At 48.1% G+C, this 25,043-nt stretch overlaps 3 protein-coding genes across 3 annotated transcripts; 1 reads left to right on the forward strand and 2 right to left on the reverse strand.

The window, feature by feature from the left end:
* Positions 1-2,529: 2,529 nt before the first annotated feature.
* On the reverse strand, positions 2,530-11,831 carry LOC309680037 (myo-inositol 2-dehydrogenase-like; the record flags this gene model as incomplete). Its single annotated transcript, XM_082493525.1, has 9 exons — positions 2,530-4,123; positions 4,940-5,096; positions 5,836-5,954; positions 6,967-7,074; positions 7,366-7,496; positions 9,178-9,286; positions 9,792-9,862; positions 10,887-11,426; positions 11,587-11,831. The coding sequence occupies 9 exons, from the start codon at positions 11,829-11,831 to the stop codon at positions 3,975-3,977; spliced, it is 1,629 nt and encodes a 542-aa protein (XP_082349651.1). The 3' UTR covers positions 2,530-3,974.
* A 245-nt stretch (positions 11,832-12,076) lies between these two features.
* Positions 12,077-14,714, forward strand: CCDC27 (coiled-coil domain containing 27; the record flags this gene model as incomplete). Its single annotated transcript, XM_082493526.1, has 6 exons — positions 12,077-12,251; positions 12,780-12,910; positions 13,055-13,132; positions 13,445-13,657; positions 14,288-14,392; positions 14,516-14,714. The coding sequence occupies 6 exons, from the start codon at positions 12,077-12,079 to the stop codon at positions 14,681-14,683; spliced, it is 870 nt and encodes a 289-aa protein (XP_082349652.1). The 3' UTR covers positions 14,684-14,714.
* Positions 14,715-15,023: 309 nt separating this feature from the next.
* Positions 15,024-22,067, reverse strand: LRRC47 (leucine rich repeat containing 47; the record flags this gene model as incomplete). The annotated part of the gene is made up of 7 exons (XM_082493702.1): positions 15,024-16,392; positions 17,336-17,425; positions 17,857-17,959; positions 18,833-18,948; positions 20,008-20,124; positions 20,893-21,339; positions 21,420-22,067. The coding sequence occupies 7 exons, from the start codon at positions 22,065-22,067 to the stop codon at positions 16,153-16,155; spliced, it is 1,761 nt and encodes a 586-aa protein (XP_082349828.1). The 3' UTR covers positions 15,024-16,152.
* Positions 22,068-25,043: the final 2,976 nt, after the last annotated feature.

Here is a 25,043-nt window from a genome sequence, read left to right on the forward strand (position 1 = left end):
GAGGCAGCAGCCGGAGACCCGGGGGGAAATGAAACCCCCTCTGAAAAATATTTTCAGCCTTGGGTGTCTGGAAAAGTCTAATTTTGTTGTCTGGAGGGGAACTGCAAGCGATGTGAGAAAGTGCAGCCCCGAGCCGCACCGGAGGCAGCGAGGAAACCGCGGTGGCTTGGGCAGAGCCGAGGGGGCGGCCGAGCCGGGTCCCCCAACGCAGCGCGGATTTTCCACCTGCCGCTGCTTTACGCTGGTTTGTGTTTTAAGGGAGGATCCCCGCACCCGGCAGACGCGGCGTAAGGACGGCACACTCCTCTCCACGAGAGCAGCCTTCGTTACCGCTTTCCTACCCCCGTTCCGCGTTCTCCGTGGTGTCCAAAACCGACAGCTCTTCATCCCTGCACGGAGGACCAGCCCTCACCCCTTCCCTCCTCCGTGCAGACATCTGCCAGTGACTGATGCAAAGTGACACAAACTGCTTTCCTGACGGACTGCCAAAAAGTACCCGTTCCCTTCCGTTCTTCGTAGAGCAGAAAAGAACCTGTTTGTCAGTTCCTGATGTGTTCATGTACTTAAATATTTGTGTATATAAACAGAAGCAAATGTACATACAGTATACTCATTGTGCTGTAAGGAAAAAAAGATTTATTTTCATGTAAGCTATAAAAATTGATACTTACTCCTGAGACACTATAGTGTCAAGTAAATTAATTTCATGTTCTAGCATGTAAACATGCCGAAAATCATGTCTCCAGCCTTATCTATTCAAAATTCAATTTTTTTTCCTCCTTTGAATCTCTTTCGGGCAATTGCAGGGGAGGGGGTGAGCCGGTGGCTCCTCCTGGGGGGTCAGAGGTCTGGATAATCCCTCCCGGCTCCCACTGGGGGGGCTGCAGACAGGTGAGCAGGAAAACAGGAGGCATAAATTTGATCCCACTTTGGAACGAGGAGATGGACTGGGCGGCCACGTGAGGCCTTTCCAGTTTTGTTTTCTGTTTCTGGTCATTTTTTCCAGGCGCAATCTGTCTGTTGACTCAGGCTGGAAAAAAGCCTCAGCAGAAAGCAAGGACACAAGCAGGTGTGTTCCCTCCCTCCCCCCCCTACTACACGCTTTGAAAGGTGACATCCCACAACAGGTCTCCAAAAGGCACATGGCAGGGGCTGCCGCCGTGCGGAGGGAGGGCAGGAGGGCGGGCAGGGAGCTGCTTCATCTGCCCCCTCAACCCTGGGTCGCTGGAGATTTCAGGCAGCCTGAGGGGATCCATGCAGAAACAACGCTGCCCGGCACCGTTCCACTCCTGCATCTCCTCCCTGCGTTGCCAACCTCCAGAGGCAAACCTGCAACTATTTCCCCTCTTCCCTGGGCTGAGGAAAGAGCTTGGAGACCCTTGAGAAAGCCCCAGACACTCTAACCAGTAGATCCAGAGCTCAAGTCCCAGCTACGACATTCAGGGCTCGTCCCAGAGAGACGCCTTCTCCTCCTTCCAGGCCGGTGTCTGTCCCCACTCGAAGGGAGGATCATCGGGAAAACAAGTGTCAACTCCATACGTGCCGTAACAGCTGCCCCCGGGCCCAGGTCCTCCCTCCATCGCCTCCATCTGGGTGTCCACCAGCAGCTCCGAGCTGTGGGCACGCGGGAGGTGGTCTCCTCACCCTCTGGCGATGGGCTCCGTTCCGTGCTCCCGCCCGGGGTGAGCCCGGTGCACGCACACCTCCTCGGGCCATCACACCCCTCTACTCCACACTGGAGGAACCCGACTCCTTTGGCGCTGCTGAAATGTGAACCTATGTCTTAAGATAACGGCTAATTAAAGCACTTTAATGCTTTAAAGATTTCGAAACAATCATTCATGTTTTCAATGTTAACTAAGGCTTCTTCCGGCAGTATTAACTGATACACTCCAACCACGGTATGAATGGTATTTTTTGTAATGTTATCTTTGGAAAATGTGTTATTTTTATAGCTGTGGTTTTTGTTTTGGGTTTTTTTTTTTTTTTTGTAACACAATAAAAGCATATGTGGGAATTGTAACATCTGGCAACTAAAGTCTTGCTTATATTGTATGCAAAGTGTCCTCCCATTCCAGCGTAAGCCTTAAAGCGTAAGACCTTGAAGGGTCTGAAGCTGCTTTGCTTCACCAAGCACCCACGAAGCTACAACAAGACGGAGTTCGGCGCAGGAGCAGCTGCCAAAGCACAAGTGCTGCTAACAGGCCCTCTGCTCCTCACACACATCTGGCTGAGGGAGGGGGGAGCTTTCCCCAGCAACTGGGGTTACTGGTTTGGGAGAGCACCAGCAGTTTGCTCCCTGTGCACCAGCAGCCTCCCCCCACCTCAAAAGCTCCGCACTGCCGTCCCTTCCCAGCGCTGCTCCGAGGGGGGCGGACACCCCGCAGGAGTCACGCCTGCACACAGCCAGCCTGGAAACCCCAGCAGAAGGAAAAGAAACCCGCTTGCTGCTAATAAATTGCTGCAGCGATTACAAAGAGGCAAACAGCTACTTCTTCATAGCTAAAACTTTTGTTGTTTTTCAATAAATGACTAGAAAACAGAGAACGAAATTGATAGCAATCTATCGTTAAGACATAGCTTTTCTGAGTTTGAAAAATTACACCGTTAAAAACAATTTCCATGAAAAAACTGTCTTTAGTTACAAATGTCACCGCTATTTCTAGTTTTAGTAATATATATTGCATTTGTAGGAATTGGAAATTGATTGAAGTAAAGAATCTTGCAAGAAGTGTCGTTTATAAACTAACACCCAAGGCGAGAACATTATTTTAATACAATAAAAAAAGCTTTCAGCTATCTTGAAAACTGGCATGTGAGAAACGGACAAGAATAATCGGATCTATACATCTGCAATAAGCTCAACACGCAAATAAAAAGGAACAAAGAACCTGGTTGAAACGCAGACTCGCCTGTTGTTGAAGGCACTATCTTTTTCTGTGGTGTATATTCCAGATCTGCTGGACTGTAAAAAAAAATTACCTTTAAAACACATAATCGGATGTCCTTCCTACACTCAAAGAACACGATTATTAGTTCAGTTTTGCTACTAAAACGTTAACATACAGCATTTGTATTTAAGCAAGGAAAACAGCAGCCGCCTCCTCGCTGCTGCGGTGAGTAACGCGGCCACTGCTCAGCCCGGGCGCGCAATAACCCACCCGGCAGCCGCAGGTCCCAGTAACAGATGTTGTACAGGGCCCCTGTCCAAATTCACAGATTGCATTCTGAAAAACCCCTTTAATAACGCAGTGTTTATTACCGAAATGCCCAAGTGCGTTGTTCCTCCATGGAATAGCCTTAATTTATGGCCTTACTATGAAGTCTCTCATCTCTAATGTCGGGACGGTCGCAGCTCTCCCTCTCTGCTTTTTCATTTCTTTTCCTCACCCCTCAGGAAAGTTATGATCTAACTTCTTACCAAAAAGATTTAGAAAACCCAGTAAAAACAACAAACAAAACAATAAATAGGAGGCCCAGAGGCGAGTTCAGCACAGAAGTCATATTTCTGCACAGACTGAAGGGAAACAAGCATGGACCAGACAGATGCTCCCGTATTTTTTGGGAGCATTACGTCATCTCGCTTGTGAAGCTGCCAGGAAAGCCACTGATTTGCACCTTTCCCATCACGGCTGGTGGCGGTCTGCACCACCTTACCACAGCCTGAGGAGCATCGGTCTTCTCCCAGGGAAACAGAGCTCCACGGCCAGCAGAGCTCTCCAGGAGGAAAAGCCGCCTGGATGAAACTGCCCAGAATTTCTCCAGGGCTCTGGCCGACGTGTTAAGAAACATCCGCAGCCTCAGCGCTGAGCGCTTCTGGTTCAAAAGTGCCTCTGTCTTCTGGGCATTCCCAGGAGAAACATCAAAACCGCAAGTCTTATTATCAGGTTACAGTAGAGACATCACCGGGTGGAACGACTTCACTGTAGCAGAGCTTAACGGTTTTCCTTCACCTCAGGGCCCAGCAGCGTGCATCACATTATCTCCGTCTTGATTACAGATGAATCTAATGCTTCATTGCGCAAGTCAACAGCAGATCCGTTTCTCCAGGACTGTTCAGCAGCTGCAGCGACCTGAATTGTCCAGAGAAACTGCTCTTTGGTTATCACGGGGGGTTCCTTGCCTGCAGGGACAGGAACGAAGCACTGGATGAAACCCATATCATCACCTGCTCTGCCTTTCGGCGTATTGCTGCCCACCACGGCATCCTTCTTCAGCTCCTGGACCCGGGGCATCAGATCTTAGAAAGACAGTTTCAGCCTCCTCTCCTTCCTGTCCTATGACTAAAATCCTGTATTTTTGCCAATGCAGCCAGCAGAACCAAAATATTTGTATTCCTTCTAGGCAGCCAGGCCTCTAGACGAGGGTCTCCTTGCTGTTATAAACAGCTGCTTTCTTCACAAATGCCAGTAAGGTCCAACATAATTTTCCCTCCCAACTTTCATTTCTTTCCAGAACACAGTTTCAGACCAACACTCCGTCCCTCACCTGTCTCACTGACTTGAAAGTGAGAAAAGCAGCGCACTCCCCAACGAAGCCCAGTCAGTCCCGTTCATTTACCGAAACGAGGTTAGCTGTCTGCACTTCCACCCAGCCAGCAGCTCCGGCGGAGGCTCACCGCCCCATGCGGGTTCCACCGAGCTGCACACACCATCACGCTCTACAGGCACCTGCTGAGAACACCAGTGCTCGCCAGGGCGGCAGCCCAGCCCGTGAAACCCCGTGTCTGCTTACAGGGAGCTCGCTCGCCGCCTGCACAACACGGCCTTAAACTTAACCATGACAAATCTCATTCCTCGTTTTCACACCTACTCATTTCTTTTTGGGGTTTCAGGCACAAACACCAAGTTGCAACTGCTATTGGAACAGCTCCAAGGGCAGCTTTTGCCGAAAAGGAAATCCAAAGCAACACCAGCCATTAACGTAAGCTTCGTCCTACCTTTCAGGGTTCTCAGAAAGTGTCGGAAGAGCTCCCTGTGCGCATCTCTGTAGCGATCAGCTTGGGTCTGTGAATATATGGACACCGAAGTCCCATGCTCCGTAATTCCCAGAGGATTCTGATTATCCACCCGTAACGTTCCTTGAGAACCGTGAACCTGCAGAGAGGCAGCAAACAGGAAAGAGAACAACGTTTTTAAGTTAAGTGCTTTTGATCTTAAACGCCTGGCTAGTCTATAGAAGCCCCGGGTTGTACAACCAAGGAAAAAGTAGCTTTTAAAACTAGGAGTTGCAACTGGCATATCCCCTTGTATGGATCAGACACGACAGAAAACATCAGGTATGTGTTGTAGTAGAGTGGCTTCTGCTTATGCGATACCTCCACTTTTATTTTTCCACCTGAGCAAACCTCCTTGTGAAGTATTTAACAGACATTACTCCCCAAATGCAGCCCACGCATCTGTTATAATTCATCACTTTAGGAATTTACAGACAATTTGCCTCTGAGTTTATACTTTTCTTCCCCTTTAATATCCTTAACTCTTGGCTTGCCATAGACCTAAACACACCCTGGAAAGGCAAGAAATGAACTGTGAGAAAACATTTCAGCCTCAGGAGAGCTGACACCAATTCCTGCTCCAGTATGATTGCATGCAGCTTATCACCCCAGCAGAATACATGTAAACAGAGGCAAAATTCGGGTAACAAAAGAGAAAGCGGGTTGTGGATTAACAAGCACAAGCGATCCGCTGCTGCCACGGTACAGAGGTGTTTGTGAAACGCGCTTGCAGGCGTACGCACGGGGCAAAACACATCGTGCCCCATGTGAACACAGACGGGGCGAGACTCGTGCTAGCCTGCGGTGTCGCGACAGACGACTGAAAAGTAAGAACGCACCTCTAGTCTCTGATCACAGCTTTTAGTGCAGTGCTGACTGACGTCCAAAGTAACAATTGCTCCGCTAGGAAATTTCATGCTGACCGCTACAGTGTCTGCATCCTTCAAGTAGGCCATATCTGAGTGACAAAAAAGGCACTCGCTCACACCAGGAACAGCAAACCAGCAAGTACTATCACTACAAAGTGCTCTTCTTCCTTTAAGAGGCGACACTGGCTCTGCAATACCTTCAAACAGGAAGCGACAGCGACAGCAAAGCGCTCTCTGCAACGCACACCAGCGGGTTTACCTTTATCGGCACTGCCGACGGAGAACAAGCTCTGCAGAAACACACAGCCCCTGGGCCTGACCTCCACCTTCCCAGCCCGGGGCTCTCCCTAAAGGCGGCTTCCACTTCTTCCAAACGCATTTGCCTTTGCAGCTTATTACAACCAACATCAGGCAACTTCCAGCACGTAGCGAGAACGAGGCAGATGGTACGAAACCCTCCCCGGGGCACTTCGTTGCATTTCAGTGCTTTACCGCAGATGATAACACTGCATACTGCACCTTCTAACAACAGCCAGGCAAGGTCGGCGGCAGCTGCAGTTACCTTAATTAAAATTTTGCATTTCCATTTGAAAAATGGCAGCTTCCAGTTTTATGGCTAGTTTAAATTATTCTGGTAACCCAGAGCGTGCCCGTCAGTTTGACACGATCCAGAGTAAATTCACATCTTTAACTGTGCTGAGATCAACAGGAAAGTGCCAGAGCAATCGGAGAAAGCAAAGAACTGAAAGAGACTGCACTGGTGTTCCTGTAAGCACAAAGTTGGCTCATTATCTTCTGGACTCTGGTCTTCAAACGGCAAACTTGATATCCCTCAGCTGCCACACGGAGTAGAGTTCAGTGATACCTCTACAGCAACCGCTTCACCTCAGCAGGGAATTGGCAAAATTCAGAAATCATCGCTAAATACTTTGTCCACAACAACTTCTTGAGAAACTTGCCCTCTATTTCACTAGACTTTTTTTCCCAACTGTTCTATGATGGAACAATTATGTCATGGCTGCCGTGCTCTCGTACACTCTTCCCAATATTAGTACTTAAGTCCAGAAGTACACAATAATCTGTCAAAAGATTTATTCTTACCTGCACAAAATGCATGCCCCAGTGAAAATATTGTGTCTGGTGCACTCTCTCCCAACAACAAACTGATAATATCTATGTCGTGCACAGCAGCATTATAAAAAATTCCACCTGGAAGAAGGAAAACTGGGCATTAAGGTCTCCATGTTTAAAACCCACAGTCAATGCACATATCTGAACTGTGCTGAGATTGATATTAAGAGTCCCGTACACAGAAGAAACTAATACTAAAAGCAAACAGAAAAATGCAACAAAGATAAAAATTGGTAAACAAAACGCTCCTCATGCATCTCCATGCATCTTAAGGCTACGCAAATGTAGGGGACGTTCCACCAGAACACAGGGCAAGATACATTTCCAGTCCTTTGAGAATGAACTTTTCAGAAGGACGCTGCTCAGTACCTGATGTTTTAAGGAAGCTCAGAGATGCTGCTGGATAGATGCTGCTAATTGTCGATATCCGGTGGATCCTCCCCAGTGCACGGCTGTCCCGGACTTTCTTGTACAAGAACTGCAGCGCTGGGTCAAAGCGCCTTCAAAGAGAGAGAAGGACTGTGATACAGTGTTTGGAAGAGGAAGAGGTCACCCGGGCCACCATTACCGCTGTGGTGCATGAGGCCGACTCGATGGCAGACAGCGGCGAGCACGCAACACGAACCTCACCAGACAGACAGGGTTAGACACAGCTTTCTGAATTCAGCCACTTATTATGTATGAATTTTGTTTCTTGCAAGCGAGCCTAATATCTGCACTCGTGAAGACTTAAACTAACAGCTTTAATGAAGAAACTAAAGAATTTAAAGTTCCAGTAAGTTACCCACAGGTGTCCTTAGAGCCCTCCCTACAAGTTTATATGCAGTTGAGCGTTGACCAAAACCTCAGCTGAGGTCCATCCTTATGGCTGGGATCAGACCTGTACATACAGCACTCAGATGGAAAAGGAAACTCTACCTTCCTTCTGTTTCAATTATTTCATCTTAAGGGTCCAAATGTAGGGTAACAAGCGGAAATACCACTTTATAAAGACTGATAAATCTATTCCCATCAAATAGGCCAGCAAATTCTAATATCAAGCGGAATTTTCATGGCCATGTAGTTTGCAATCCTAAAGGTTAATAACCCTCAAGCACCATCCCTGCCAAAGGCATTAGAAAGAAGTCAGAGGTAAAACACAGCTCTATGCAGACCCCAGTGCTTGGAAATCCAATTTGAGTGGAAAGTTAAGCAGTGGATGGGGTCAATGTGTCCCAGAGATGGTGCTCTGAAAGGAACTTCGAAAGGTCACTTGTTGTTTTGTTGAAGAGTTACTCCAAGCTTTCACTAGCATTTGATAACACACGTACTTACATTTCACAGGATCAACATCATCTAAGTAAGTGCAGAATATAATTAGCAAATCAGTGAAAATACAAAAAAGTTACAAAAAAGAAAGTTTTCAATATTATGAAAAAATATTCAAGGAGCAGCCTTTTTCTCTGCTATTTTAAAGAACATAGCTAATTCACTACCATCCACCAATGTTAGTTCTCGTTTACCGCAACAAAGCTGCCAAACAGGGAAAGAAGGATAGATACCCTCAGATTCAGAAAAGGTATGGGCAGAAGTTTTGTACAAAAGTCTAATACGTGAGCAAAGTTTAATATGATAGGGCATTACCAGACTGAACAGGGTTGCAAGCTAAATGCTTTCAAACAGAGCAGTGAAAAGCAAATCTCAGTAGCTGCACACTTAATGAAATTACAGATCTACCTGACCTGGTGGTTGTACATGCACACTAAAACATGTCCTAAAACCACACACCAAGAAACTGCCTCAGTGAATGGCACAGCACCGGCAGAGTATTTCCTTCTCTGAAGCTCCAACTAGCTGTAGCGATTGCAAAACCTCCAAAGGACTGCAGAGATGCGGACCCCAACTGCCTTTGGCCATTCTAAAAACAAATGAAGCTTTCACATCTTGAAAGCTTCATCATTTGAGTTCCACTAGCATCTGTTCGAGTGAGCATTTATTTTAATCTCATGACAGCTAGATTTTATCTCCATTAAGCATGAAGAATTAATCCAATCCAGTTAACTCCCAGATGAACAACGTTAACAAGCAGCAGTGAAACTAAGTTTATTTGAGGACAAATTCAGGAAAGCCTGAGGAATCAAGGCTACTTTCAGACACACACTTCTTATCAAGTACAAATCAGAAGAAAAATGCTGATCTTACTTGTAGAATCCACACACCAATGGTCTTCCACATCTGTCAGCTTCATCGAAACAAGCTTCTGCCGTCTGCCTGTCAAAGCTGGGCAGCCTCTCGCAAAACACACCTTTTCCTGTGCAAAACAGTAGAGAACACAGGACTGAAGGCAAGACACGGTCTGCACAAAACGTTTTTATCTTACAATAATCTATAGACGTCATTACAGTCTAGAAAGTATGTTTGATGAGACTGGAGCATGCCTTTTTATTTGTTGATGCTACTAACTCTCTTTTGGCCTCCAGCTGCGGTTTTACTAGCTGGTTACGGACCCCAAGAGGTGTGACTGTTTTATAGACAGCTTTCCTTTGAGTCCGAGCAGTATTTCTAGGACCAGACATGCTGCACGGCCATACTGGGATCAGCACAGTCCAAACTCCATTGGTGTTAAGCCATTAGCATCAGCGTTATCAGTGGACTAATTTTTCTTTAATCATGCAATTAGATAGTCTGCACAACTCAAGGGACACTGCTGAAAGGAGAAAGCATTCACATTTAAAGTGTTTAGCAAGCATACAAGACCTGCCTCAATGTGTGCTACTGAATACAGATAAAAGCCAATTTGCAGCTGTTCTTCTTACCCGCTCGTAAAGCATCTATCACAATCTCAGAGGCTTCTTCAGGTGGCAAACAAATAATGGCTCCAGAGACCCTGCAGAAATCAAAAGAAAGATCTTCAGTGAAGACAGGGGTTTTAGTAGAATGAATAATGCTCAAAAGCTCCTTTCAGTTACAGTTATTTTTATGACAGCCACATGAAACTTTGAGGAAGAGTTAAAAAAAAAGACATAAAATCCCATTTCTCTGGAAAAGCATGTTATGTTATAAAAGGAACTCAATACCTGCTTGCAAGGATGAAATATGGGATGACATATATAGGTTAAAATCACAAGTGGCACAATGGAACTGCACTGCTTTTCCTACATCTTAAAGGAGGAAGTCTTTTAAAGTCGTCCTTTGAAAGCGAGTTAAATCCTGTTAGTTAACACATACAATGAAACTGAAAGTATTTATGCAGTAGAGCTGCTGAACCAGTGATCTGTACATCTTAGCTTATTATCATGCTTTAGTTTCTAATATCAAATCCATCTTTCCTAAAACCTCTGCCTTTCACTTTTGCAATATTTAGAATACCAGTTTCAGAACTGACTGTAACCACATCACTAGATGTCACTTGTTCAGTTTAACTGTAAAGCAAAACGCCACAGTCTTTCCTATTTGCAGCTATCCTCACTTATCTCAAACAGTTTCAAAAAAGCCACCTATGTCGACCAGCTGCTCCAAGGCAGAAAAACTGTCAGGCAGCAGGAAAGTGTTGTGTTTATCACTCTATGAGAATGGAAGAAAATAAGGTGTGTGGGGGGGGGGGTTATATTTCTTAACAAAGCTGCCTGCAACTAAACTCCTCCAAGTTTCCATCAGTTCTGGGCACAGGTCAAGCTAAGTTTCTCAGGGACTTCTGAAGCATCTATGACATACTACGTAAGGCTTAGCCTGTAACAGCCCCTCACTCTCGCTCTGTTCCCATATGCGAAGCCAGACAAGCACAGTATGGGTCTGCTACGGCGCAGTGGCATTTTCCAGAGGGGGGAAGCAAGCAAGCCTCGTGTGGAGACACTCGCCCCAAGCCTCACGGCAGGGAAGAAGCACGCACAGGAGTTAGTGGTGGACAGTACCGCTGATCGTTGAGCGCGATATCGGCGTCCTGCTGCCGCAGCACCCTAGTGCCAGCCAGGAACTCGGCACCGAAGGCATGCTCCACCTCCTCCAGCTGATCCTCCACAACATAAAGCAAGCAGCAGCCGTTTTCCTCCATCAGGGTTTGAAACAAGGCTTTATTAACGAGCCCTATGCCAAAGAGGGCGAGGCCGACACCGCTGCTGTGCCGTAGGGTGGGTGCCGGGCCATCGGAGGCCTCAGGCGCAGCCCCTCTTTGGGGGGCCTGCTTCGATGGGGCAGGCGCGATCCTCATGTGGAAGGCAGCAGGCGCCGAGGGGCGGCTGGCGGAGGTGGAGGGCGTCGGGTCTTCCCTGGGGACGGCCGCGCTCGCCGGGGAGGTGGCGGCGAGGGGGTGGTGGTGAACCAGCGGCTTGTGGTAGGAGGGCGGAGAGGGGACGATGGCGCTGGTGCCAGCGAGGATGAAGGAAGGCTGGGAGAGCAGGGAGGGCGCGTCGAGCTGCAGGGGCAGGCCGCTGCCGACGTCCGGACCTGCAGAGCTGGGCGAGACAGAGGATTCGGGGTGAGCCGCCGCTCTGCCTCGCCGAGCGAGGGGCGGAGGCCCCGCGGTTCCGCCCCGCGGTTCCACCCCGCTCCAACACCGGCGGCCAAACGGCCGAGCCCCGGGCAGGGAGCGGCCGGGCCGGGCCGGGCACTCACAGGAGCAGCGGGGCGCGCAGGCCGTGCTGGCGGAGGAGGCGGCGGTTGCGGTAGTGGCGGCCGGAGGAGAGGTGCTCGAGGATGCGGTCGCGGCGGACCCGCATGGGCAGCTGGCAGGAGGTGCAGTACAGCGTCTCCACCACCGCCGCCTCCCCGGCGGCGCCGCGCTCCAGGAGGTGCCGCTTCACCGCCAGCTCCGAGAACTCGGCCGCGTAGTCGTGCAGCGTCTTCTTCTTCCGCCCCATGGCGGCGGCCCGGCCCGGCCCCGCCCCCCCGACCCGGAAGCGGAAGGCGCGGCCCCGCCGCCGTTGCCTGGCAACCGGTCGCGGCCCTGCCCCGGCCCCGCCATGGCGGCGGCCGCCCGCTGCGTCCTGCCCGGCGCCTGACAGCGGCCGGCGGAGGGGAGGAATCGCCCTCCCGGGCGGCCGCCGCCACCTCCCACCCCAGCGCTCTCTCCACAGGAGCCCTCGCCCCTCTCTGCTGCGCGGCGATGGAAGGAGCGAGCGCGGGCGGTGCGGGCCCCGGCGGGGCTGCCAGCGGTGGCGGTGCCGGCGGGGTCCCGCGGGAGGAGGCGCGGGGGGCAAGGCGGACCGAGGGGCAGAACGCCAGCCCAGAGCTCCTTGAGGAGCTGCGGAAGGCAAAGGATGACTACAACATGGCCACAGGTAGCTGGGCAAGGCGCCCGACAACATGCTGTTATCCTCACTACCGAGTTTGTCTTCCTGCCATTCCGCTCCTTTTACCGAGAAAAAAAATTCTAGGTTAAGTTCTCATGAGGGCAAAACCTCCTGCTTTCAATTGCTGCTTACAGCCTGAGGCTGAAATGCCCCTTGTTTTGAAACCACTTTCCCTCTCCCCTTCCAAGTGAGGGGTGTGAGAAAGCCCCTGAGAAAGCCCTGAGCAGCATTCGGGGCATCCGCCACCACCTCAGCACTTTGCAACTGCCACTGCTAGTCCTCAGAGTAGCTCCTACCTCACACAGTGAAGTTAGTTAAGTTTATATATTTACCACAGCAAACTACTACAAAATGCATCACCAACCAGCGTCACTGTGGCTGCAGCATTAGCTCCCCCCAGGGTCCATACTCTGACAGTCACAACAGCAGCTCTGCTTATTCTTACCTGGAAAAAAGGAGCCAGGAAGCTTTTGGCAGGGATTCGGTTTGCCTAATAATGGTACTCCAACTTTACAGGCACCATCTCTTCCTTGCAAAGACAACTGGAGATCCAAGAATCCAAGCTTCGGAAAACCAAATCTGAAAAGGAAATGCTCCAAAAGAAGCTCAGAGAGCAAGAAAATCAGCTGCAAGACATGTCTACCAAGGTACTGCCATGAGAGCACAGTGACCTTCGGCGTTAGGAGAGCTGGCACTGGGGAATTTGGGGTTTACACAACAGTTCCCTTCCTCATAGACAGGAGGTGCGCTTGTAAACTGCAAGACTGAAGTGTAAAATATTTTCTCTTAAGTTTTGCAGTCTGAGAGACGAACAGAAACACGCAGAAATGATGGTAACAATAGACAAGGAGAACTGCAGTCTTCGACAGGTAAATTTGCTGCACAGCTGCTATAGAAAATTCTTGTATTAGCTGCTTAGTTGTGCTTGGTTTAGATTTGGGGGAGCTTGCCACATTAAAAAACAAAATAAAACAAAACAAAACAACAAAAACCAAACTATTCAATCCAGGAGTTTTAGAGAAAATGCCAAGTAATACTGGTTACCAGCACTGGCAAGGTTGTTAGTCTGTAGACTCTGCCCAGGAAATATAAGAAGCATTTGGACCAGATACTGGGAAGATGTGGCCAAGCCTGCTCACTTTCCTCCTCGCTAGAATGGCTTGATTTATGTACCTCCTCAGGTTGTTACAGAACAGGAATCCAAACTGGCTGAGCAGAACAAGCTGATCAGTGAGTTACAGGGGACAATCAGACAGCTACAGGCAGAGGTTCTGACCGGCCGACACCTCATCCACAAGCAGCAGCAGGCCCAAGAGGCCATTCAGAGCCAAGCCGAGACCCTTCAGCACAGGGAGCTGCAAACTAGAGTGGCACTGGAATGCATCACCAGCAGGGTAAGCGTAGCCTCCCTCGCTTCAGACTCCCACCTCCCTTTTGGGAGATGCTTCAACCACTTCAATCAGAGAATCTGAAAGCGCAGAGACATTCTTGGGCAGAAGCACAGTGGGAGATGCACCAGGGCACTGCAGTCCTTTGCTCTCAGGGCTCGGCTTCCCTTTGCAGCCACGGGACCAGAGGAGCAGGAAGCTCTGTCCATTTGATTCCAAATTTTTTAGCATGTACCTCTTATGTCACTGACAAAGCAAGCAGGCCCTAAATACCAGAAGCCCTTGAGAAACTCGAGTTCACAACAGTTACACCACCAGATTTCTAATATCCTGCCAGACTCAAAGTCACAGATATCACCTTAAAGCCATTTCCTACAGGCTTACGTGCCTGGTAGCAAGCACAGAGCCCAACACGTGGGTGAGGGACTCAGTCCACCCAGAAGCACATCATTATCACAGCACTTGCAAGGAAGTCCAGTCAAACTGCCTGTCATTTCACATAAACGGACTTTCCATTTCATCATTCACTAGTACTTTGTCCAAGTCTGACAGTGTAGTCTTTGTAAATACACGCAAATGCCAAAGATTTGTGTAAAAAGACTAAACACACCTGTTTCTTTCCTCTTTTATCAAAAGTTTGAAAGATATCGAAGCAAAATAATTCAGGCTACGTTCAGTACGGCAGGCAGCAAGGCTCCCCAGGCAGAGGTGACAGATGAGGAGCTGCTGGAGGCAATGCAGGTACGTGGCTCTTTCAAACTCTGCTTCCAGCAGCTGCCAAGGGGCTGATGGGATAAGAGAACACTTTCCAGTACTGCTGTCTGCCTAATGCTTTCCACCCCTTTACACATCCCTAATTTTCAGAAAATAATTAACGAACGGATGGAATTCCATCAGATGCTGAAACAGAAAGGTGTCAAGGTCCCATCGCTCCACAGCATCGACGTGTCCACTTCGTCACCTACCAGTGCCAAGGGACGGAGGAAGAGTCCTGCAAGGCAGCATCTTCTAACGCCTGAAAAGCAGCCCTAACAGCTGAGTCAGAATACGTCACCAACTTCAGGCTTCCGTTCCTTGGTTTTCAGATGGTGACTTACTAACAAATTAAACTCATTTTACTAAAATCAAGTGCTGAGGGAATATCTAATTCAATTGTTTCAACCAACTCAGAGCACAATTCACTGTAAATCGTTGGTCTGTAAAAAACATTTGACATCACAGGGAAGCCAGAAGCACTACTAAGGACTTCTTGCCTACAAGTAGCTAGAAAGCCTTAAGTTACCATTTTTGCAGTACACAATCGCTGCTTTGGCAAGTTTGTATGGTTACGTGACTGGAAAATTCACCAATGCCAAAACAAGTGACGGTGACATATGACAACAACAACTGTTTTATTTTCCCATTCAGTATGCAAGTCCCAACAGGTGGACGTATCTGACACAGTATCTGGAAGTTCAGTTAGAGCTCTATAGAATTTTTAACAGAAAAAAAAGTCAATCTGTAGGTCACCCTAGCTTGTGGAGAGGTCTGCATTCATACAGGTAGTAGCCTGGATGGAAAAGTCACCCGCAGACTGCAAAAATTAGAACCACTCTATTTGTATTTTGGAAGGTGCCCCCAACACTCTTCAAGTGGGAGCGTAACAAAAAGCACCAGGAGGGTGACGCTAGAGTGCTTGTACTCTGGGGAGACGGGGAGCTTTAGCAGTGTCCGTGTAAGGCAGCATTAGCCCTCTGAACGGAACTGAACCTCAGGAGCAAGAATAAATTCAGTGCTCGACCAACAGTAACTCAACAGGTACACAACACAGTCAGTACAACTGGTATTTCCACAAGGATGGATGATGGCTCTAAAATGCACTGGGACACACAAACCCCTGTAGTCAATTCAAATGACTTCACTTAAAAATGGAAGCTGTGTTACTGCCTGAATACAAAAACCATCACTTTAAAACTCATTCCTCAAGTTCTGACAGCAATTACATTTTCACCATTACTCCAGATAAAAAAATAAAATTATGCAGAATGAGATGTTAGCGAAGTAGTTTTGCATTCTGTCTTCAGTTTTGGTACACAGCACGTCACTTATCGGATTTCTCAGTTTAGCTGCCAAAATAATAATCCAGCTGAAACACAGCAGGAAGAAATAGTGATCTTGCAGGAAAGTATGACTGCACTCATTTTATAAACACTAAGATATCATAATGATTTTCCTGTACCAGTTAATGCATTCTGACTTCCAATGCCTTCTCTGCCTTTAAGTTTGCATTTGAAGATGCTGTTATCTCTCCCTTGTCAGAATACTGATGACTTTCTATTAAGGCTGAAAGAATGCAATACTCCTTGCTGTAGCATGATCAAACCTTGAAGTTTTTACATACCCAGGCAGGATGCACGGCATCTTTTCTTTAAAAAAAAAACAAACCACCTCACTGCATACAAGTTGCATTGTTGAATATGGAAAAAAAGAAAACGGAATAATTTTCTTAGCTTTGATAGCTGCTAACGTATTACAGTCAGAAGAGAGGAAACTGTAGTTAGGTCAGTTTTTGAAGGATAAAGTACTTTCAAGTTTCCATCTGTGTCCACGACTCGAACCTGCTCCACTACCAGCGGAAGATTCATTGGCTGTACATTTTGGCTGGGGTTCAAATTCACCGGTCCACAAAGAGCATCAGATTCGTTATCCGAGCCCGAGTCTTCCTTATTTTCCAAGGTAAATCTGTTCAGTTCTGCAATTTTCTGTTAAAAGCAAAATAACAGAAAACAAGATTAATTCTGCAGGTAACCCCTCTGAGCAACTCCAGGTTGCTTCCAAGGTGTGGATCTGGGCAGCCTCTGCAGGAACGTCTGCATGAAAACATTCTTCAGTGGGTTAGGATCTTTCAGGAAACCAAATGGGCTGTTGATGTTATCACTCCTGTGCTCTCCAGGAGGTCCTGCTCCTTCTGAGCAGTTTAATTTTTTGCATTGAATGCAGAACTCAGGCTTTGTCAAAGCACTGGAGTCAAAGGAAAAAGAGCCTGCTGTAGGGTCCCCACCGATGAGTTTGCTTTTGGTCCATTTAAAATTGTCTCTATTACCACCTTGTAGCAACTACACAAATCAGTCAGCCTTCAGCAGCGTGTTCTAAAGGTTATGTTAGCTGGACAAGGAAAAATACACTTCTCTTGCAAAATATTTAACAGCATACTCACCATATACCAAGCCTTTCCATAAGAAAGCTTTACTTAAAAGAAAGCATGTTGAATGGCATTTAATGAGGCTGTCCTGCTGCTAATACAGTATGTGAAGGATAATTCTGTAATAATGATAGGACCTAGCAAGCTAATTGTCAGGCAGGCTGAAGTGAGAAATCTCCCTAAAAGAATTTATTGGCATTAACTCAAGCCATAAGATCACTAACAAGGGCAAGGTGTTGAAAGTCAAACCATAAATTTCTAACTGTGGTAACACAACATTATTTACCCTGGTGAGTTTTGAGGTCTGCCAGTTAGTTGGGATACAAGAATATAAAATCCCTTTGTGATACAGCAAGAATGGAAGAGTAAGTGAAGGAGGGGGAAGAATAATAATACTAAAATACAAATCAACTTCTGTATTCTTCTCAACACATGTGAGCAATTAAACATTTTGTTAAGAAGCACACCAAGAACAGGCAGGATTATTTTACTGAACTACTTACCAGAATTAGTGTGTCCATGACATCTTTGCATATCTGTAAACTGGTATCACTTGTCACTTCCAGAAATAGATCATGGGTGTCTTTTCTAATCTGTAAAGATTTCACAGGTAAAGCAAGTAAGGAATCAGTGCATAATCACCCACAGTCACTTGGACACATGTCAATACGCAAACTGCGTGAAAGGCTTCCATTCAATTCAACCAGAGGCAAAGTACTGCCTTCCTCTAAAGTCAAAGACCATATTCTTGCCCTTCAGAAAAGCTATCTCTGCAAAGGCAGGCTGGTGCCTTTGGAACAGCTTGCCAGAGCCTTACAGATTTACGAAGGTAAAAATATAACTCCAAGATCCATCTCAATCTGACAGTCTAGCAGAGAAGGTTCAGGCTTTGAAGATTTACATTTGGAATGCAATCACGAGTTTCACAGAACTGCACATATTTTTGAATCTGGAGTTAAAGATGTCTCAGTAGAAAGAAACACCATTTAATTCTGATTAACGTATTTCCACTAACAGAGAGTACCTTTGTTTTCTCACTATTGGTTATTGGTGGGAAAGAAATAACAACGCCTTCGGCATCCACGAGACACGGATAGTTATCTTTGCCATCCAATAACTGGAGATACCTGCCAAGAAAAACAAAGCAGCAAAAAGTAAGCAACTGAAACAGCAGCTGGACACAATGGCAGAAAATAGTGTCAAAAATGAGTGAGTGTGTTCCTGATCTACCATGTAGCAATAACAAAAAGTCAGAGAAAAACCAGTATTGTGGTGATACAGCTGAGGAAAACCACCAGCTGCAGGGAATGATGGGCTAGAACCATAAAGTAACTCCCATTTTACTGTCTACATGGTTAAAGCAGATAGACACACTTCTAGTCCTTTCAGAGACCCCTGTGCTCAAACCGGAAAATCAGAGTCCGCTGTCTGCTTCTTCCAGACAGCTCACTTAATTTTCCCTCTTACATACTGTGGTGATACACAGTTGTCTCATCAAGTACTTGGCAAATTTCCCCGAGCTGTGTGAGCAGTGGATGTGGGCGGTGATCTCTATGTGAGCAGAACAGGGCAGTGACACACTCCACTTTACAGTTCCTCATGCTACATGCAGATTTACTGCACCTCTGATTTGCTTAGTTTACTGACTGTGCATGACGTACACTCCATTCCTCTTTGTTTCCCTTCTATTTGCTCTTGTCAATATTTGTTACCTCTAAGAATAACTCGTAAGACAATAATTTACTCTTGATGCAGCTAGAAGTAACAGAAGGCACTCATCATCCTCGTTTCACTCCAGGTTACTCTTTATGCATAAATTCAGCTCAGTGTTTTTCATCCCAACTCGTAAAAGCTCGCGCTGGGTTTGTTAGCCCCATCAGCGTTACAGAACGTGCTTCGTAATACATTCCAGCATGTTTTCTTCAGTGCTGTTTTTCCACACAAGTATGTGTTACCGAAATTCACCTGAGGAAAACCCAACAAGAGATCAGTCTACTGACTTGTGCAATCCAGAAACATTCTGACGCTTCTTCTGTTTCCTCTGCTCATCAGCTTCTGACTGCAGCTGGCGGAGAAGATCCTTTGCCTTGATCTCCTTTCGACCCAGGGGCGTTATCTACACCATACAAGGAAACAAACATTTGAATTTAAGAGTGACTCAAACACTGGGGTTATTAAAACTCTCCTGTAAGCAAGTCAATAACTAAACCCACACTTCTGTATGCCGTCATTCCCAACACCTTATTCAGTATGGAAATACACTTTCTATTTACCATGGACTGCTATGATCACACTGAGTTTAAACCTTTGTGTGAGCTACAACACCCACTTGGAAAACAGGCTCATTCGCTTGTAATAAACCAGGCAGGGACAGATTTCTTAGCTGGTTCCTTCACTGTCATTCCTCACGGAATAGCATGGAAACCTGCTGTCTCGTAACAGAAGCCGTGAAGGAAAGGCTCTGTTAGCCATCAGGAAAACAAGGAATTCATTGCCGAGGACCAGGCCAGGGGCACAGGACAGTTACAAACACAAAGTGTCCAGAGAGCAGAATGTAACAAAAACTTCAGGTCAGCCCCAAAGAGTCAGAGAATCCCGCCCGTCCAGTCCTTCAGCGAGATGGGTTTTGGGGCAGGATACTAACGCACACACTGAAGTAGGCTTAAATAGTAAGGATGATAAAGTCCAAGTATCATTTTTACATTCTGAAGTTACAAGTACAGTCTAAGAGCTTGTCACACAAAATATACTGCAAGCTTTTTCTTTTTTCCCCTCTTCTTTGAAAGCAACAACATAAACCACAAGACAGGAGAAAGGATCAACACTGAAACACCAACACCCCGGTCACCCTAAGCAGAGGCACACATTAAGCAACGTCAGAATGTTTGCAGAGGAAAAAAAAACTCTACGTCTGCTTTCCGTAATTACTTTAAGTCCTCGGACAGAAGCACTCATAACTAGTCCTGGAGCAACACTGGGGAGCTCTGTGAGGCTTGCTCAAGCAGGCTTCGTTACAGCAGGATAGCAAGAAAATTAGCACAGCTGCTAAACTAAAGTTCCTGGAGATAGTTTTCTGGGATCTACGGGGTAAGAATTGTATTTTTTTTCCATTCTATAGAGTTCCAGAAAACAATAGGAAAAAAATGAAAAGGGCCAGCGATGCCACTGGCCCTACCTTCAATTCCTCAGGAGGCTGAACGTCGTATGTCAGAGGACCTTTGATCAACTGCAAGTCGTGGGTGGCAATTGTGGCCGCTGTCCGCTTTTCACAGATGTCTTCATGCAGTTTAGTCTAAAACATAAAGAATACCATCAAAATATACCAAAACCATCAACGCGATTTATTCCTCCTAGGGTTCAGACTCTTTTATATTTGTTTGTAGCATTATCAGCTGGTCGAGTAACCTTTTGCAATAAATGGAGCCCTTCTCTTCACCTGCAAAACAGTTTTACCTGAATTAGAAACAAAACGTAAAGACAGTGAAGCCTAGCACACAATGTGTTCCTCAACTGGGAGATAAACAGTTTTAAATCAGAAAACAATCACAAATACGAGAGTCTCGTAACCTGAAAGAAGCTAACACCTGCCATCTAACGGACAGGCGAGCAGTATGCCAGGGGAAAGTCTGTGGTTACCATACCTCAGTTGGAAGGTTACTCATGGAGGACATTTTAGTTCAGATTAGGGAACCTAAGCTAAACCGGGGTACTTCTAACACGGACGCAGGTTTATTAGTAGTTCTCAACAGGTTCCACAGCACTAACAAGCTGCTGTTACAGAGGCAACACAAACGCATGTGCTTTCATCGCCCTCTCACGGTAATACCTATGCTCCCATTAGGTTCTTCACGAAAACCAGTTTTGCTTATTACAGGCCGACTAGGCAGCTGGCAGGGGCTGGGCTGCACCGCCATCCCGCACCGTGATCCCGCACCGCCTGCTAGGTGAAGAGCTCAGAAGGTTCAGAAGCTTATCTGCTGAAAGGAGTCTAGAATAGACCGTTTCCAAATCCACTAGCAACGTTCCCCTTGCAAATGCGTAACACGAGCGCAGCAGTTACCTGCGCAGACAGGAACCTCTTCAGAGCATTTCCCGGCTTCAAGTTCACTCCCTTCAGCACGCAGCACACGATGAAGGGTCGAACATCTTTGACGCCCGGGCTTGCTTTGACCACCAAGGGCGTCGGGTTTTCAGAGACGTGCAGAACCTTCACCAGCAGCTTGCTGGCCTCCTCCAGCTCATCCTGCTCTCCATCCCCACCATCCTTCTTCTGCTGCTTCTCTCTCTTCTTCTTCCTGGCCTCCTCTCTGGCGCTCTCGGCCTTCCCCTTCCCACGGCCCCCGGCCCGCAGGTACTCCAGGATGGCCTTCGTCTGGCAACCGTTGACCATCTTCTCCAGCCGCTTGTCCTTCAGCTGGTTGCCCCTGAAGTTGGCCTCCTTGAGCCGGGGGCAGTCGGCCAGCGCGGCGGGCAGCTCCCGCAGCTGGTTGTTGGCCACGTCCAGGCTCTGGAAGAGACAGCGACATGGGGGGTCAGCGCTGGCGGCGGGGTCCCGGCTGGGCGGCGGCGGGGGACGGGGGCTCCCACCTTGAGTGCCGGCAGGGCGGCGATGTCCGCGCCCAGCTCCGCCACCTCGTTGTCTGCCGCCTCCAACCGGCTGAGGAGCGGGAAGGGCCCACCGGGGAGGGCGGCCCCGGTGCCGGCGGGGGGCAGGAGCCCACCGGGCAGCGCCCGCAGCCGGTTCCCGGTGAGCAGCAGCGCCTGGAGCTGCGGGGCGGCGCGGGCCAGCCCCGGGCCCAGCTCCCGCAGCCGGTTCCCGCTCAGGTTGAGGCTGCGCAGCTGCGGGAAGGCCGGAACCGCCGCCGCCCCCGCCGGCCCCGCGCCCCCCAGCGCGGCGGGCAGCGCCTCCAGGCCGTTCCCGGAGAGGTCGAGGAGGCGGAGGGCCGGCAGCGGCCCGCCCAGCCCCTCTCCCAGCCCGGCGGGGCCCAGCGCGTTGTCCCGCAGCACCAGCGTGTGCAGGGCGGGCAGGGCGGCGGCCAGCCCCGGGCCCAGCTCCCGCAGCGCCGCGCAGCCGCTCAGCTCCAGCGACTGCAGCAGCGGCAGCGCCAGCAGCGCCGCCGGCAGCCGCCCGCCCCCCGCCGCCACCCGCTCCGCCACCGCCGCCCCGGGCAGCGCCAGCTCCCGCCGCCGCTCCCGCCCCGCCGCCTCCAGCTCCGGCCAGGCCACCGCCGCCATGGCGCTGCCCCGGCCCGCCCCGACGCCGCCGAAGGCCCGCCCCGACGCCGCGCTGCCCGGGGGTGGGGGGGAGCGCCCGCCGCACCGCGCCCCGACGGCAGCCGGGCTGCGGCGGGGAACGGCGACTCAGCGCCCCGCAAACCGGCTGCCGCTATCCCTCCCCGGGGCCGGACCGGCATCCGCTCTGCCCCTCGGCGCGGAGAGCCACAGCGCGACCCCACACCCCGGCGGGAGGAACGGGTAAACGTGGGGGGCTGCGCTTCCACCCCCCGCGCTGGGAGCTCTGCTGGAACAGCCTGAAAACGCAGAGGTACCACCCAAACCTGCCAAACCGTTTTATTTATTAAATAAGTGCAATAAAAATAACATACGTGCTTAACATAAGTAACTTTTTCTCTTGAAACGATAGCGATAAAATCTCTAGGATTTAAATACCTTCTCTGCTTATCCAGTACTTAGGAACCGCCTGAGCTATATAAACACTCCCTTGGGGTAGTGGCACTCCACGTGGTCGCTGGAGCCGAGATGCGCTGCGGCACATAGGGACGCCAGCTCTCCTCGGGCCTCTCTGCAGGTCAGATGGATGAAAACAACTTGGTTGACATTCAGGTACAGTATGCAAAAAGAGATGACAGAAAAAAGCCCATGAGATAGGGACGACAGTCCGTTCTTTCTTTAATAACGATGTACCGTCATTGCCGATTTAAGTTTTCCAGTCCAACAGTTCGGAGAACTTCTTTCCGTTCGCCAGACCTGCACCTGCACGACAGTTTAGCTCCAGAACATTTTACTTGTGAGTTCAACGCACAGGGACAGACTTCACTGTGTTTGTCACACCAGTGTTTGTTTCGCCACTGCAGAAAACACAGGTTGTTTATTAACTGAAAGGAAGCAGCCTGGCGAGCTCATCCTTTAAAGGTGACATCTGGTACCACTATGCTCAAAGATGGTCCTTCCACATCCTAAAAAAGTTTCCATTTTCTCACCTCTAAGTTGTTTCCAATTCGTACCATTGAGTAGTTAATATTATCTTTATACCTCACTTTAGAAGGGTGTTTTTTTAGTCTAAAGATACCCAGCAATCTCACTGAACGTTATGCACACTAAAATACTCCACTGATTCCTTCAAAATGCTGCTGAAAAGCTATTCTGGATTTGACAAAATAAATTACAAGGCCCTAAGATGCCATGTCGTGTGCCCAAGCCTATGATTTTTCTTTTAAAAGCTGTCCGACAAAAGGCTGTGTAACGCGCTTCCCTTGAGCGTATGGGCAGGGAGGAGGCAGGAATCTCCTACATGACAACTTCTTGCTGTGAAAAGGCTGCAGAGAGCTATTGCACAAGCCCCCGAGGCGCGATTCCTGCGCTCTGCACAGCAGCAAAGGGAAAAGCAGTTCCTGCGCTCACTGCGGAGCCCCAACAGCTGCACAGGGAGAGCGGCCGCCCGACCACAGAGCAGCGGGAAAGGTCCTCCTATACAAGTGTGAGCAGCAAGAGCTACCCCAGGGAAAATGCCTCCAAAGAGGAGGAGAGGAGAGAGGAGGTCTGAAACAGTGTCTTAACATGGCTCCCAAACTTGCTGCTGCTCAGATTGGTCAGCGCTGGGAAATACAACCCTCACGATAATTAACAGTGTTTGTGGGGTCTTGGTTTGGGGGTTTTTTTTGGTTGTTTGGTTTTTTGGTTTTTTTTTAATCAAGTGTTAATTCTTAAAAAAAAAAAAAAAAAAACCACAACATGTTTAAAAAGGTTGTCCCATAATGGTATAAAATAGAAAGCACACATCCTGCTCCATGCAGGATTTAACAGATTAAGTACACTTTGCTTGACGGGGTTTAAAAGCAATGGCTGAGGAGCAAAGGAGAGCTGTATTTACCAACTCAATACACATATGATATTGGCCAATCCAAAATACATGGAGGACCTTTGCAAACGGGGTTTTTTTTTTCATTAAAACTCGTGCAACGGAAAGCTCACAGTTTTATGTCCAAAAGGAAAAAATGCTCTGGGCAACAGCTTGTAAGCCTGCAGTCCATCGCATGTGCTGATCTCCGAGGAAAATCAACGGTTATTTTGCTTGCATAAGGAATCAGGTTCTCAAATAGGAACCTGTGTCACTAAAGTAGACATAAAAATACATATATATTTGATTTATATATACATTCCTAACATATGTATATTTATTAATACAGAGATTTGGAAGAGTTGAAGAAACAATTTATATAAAGACTTTCAAAACAGAAGTGCACCGGTCTACCTGTAAAATTCATAAGCTCATAGATTGGCTGCACGCAAACTATAAAACCTGCATATTAGAAAATGCTGTATATACAAAACAATCCTGCAAATTCACTCTGTGGTAGCAAAAAAACCCAACCCCCAAAACTTCTCCTTATATTACCATGATCCCTCATCCTTGTACCTGTGGTGGACATCAGCGTGGGACCAATTAATTCTACCCTGGGAAGCAATTGCCCGAACGGTACAAGTAGAAGCGTCAGGATTGTTGCTTTGGGCACAAAGCTTCACATACTGTGTCTTAATAGAATTTGTTCTCTTTGAAGCTATTAAATGGTCACATGCTGTAGTCTATGGATGTTTATTTTAACCAAGATCTAACTAGAGAAACTCAGTATTAGAGCTGAATTTAGAAGCGAGTGGGGAAAAAAGGTCTAAATTTATTAATTCAAGCCTTTCAGGGCCCCGCTAAGATTTTTGTCTTTTCTTTAAGGGGCCATATCTTGGGGATATACTTCAGAATTAACTGTGAGATTTTAAAGCACAACTTTAATTTCTTCAGCAGCTTCCATCGATACACGCTCTTGTTATGTACCAAATGGGACTCTGGCGGTTTAGCTCAATCCTCTTGTCATGTGGACTAATAAGGCACTTAGTGCACAGCGAGAGGCACCGCGGAGCAGCTATTTCATGTTACTGCCTATGTAGTGGCATGTAATATGGCAATATCCAACCAGC

The sequence above is a fragment of the Vanellus vanellus genome, assembly GCF_965231255.1.
Source record: "Vanellus vanellus genome assembly, chromosome: 20".
Taxonomy (NCBI): Eukaryota; Metazoa; Chordata; class Aves; order Charadriiformes; family Charadriidae; genus Vanellus; species Vanellus vanellus.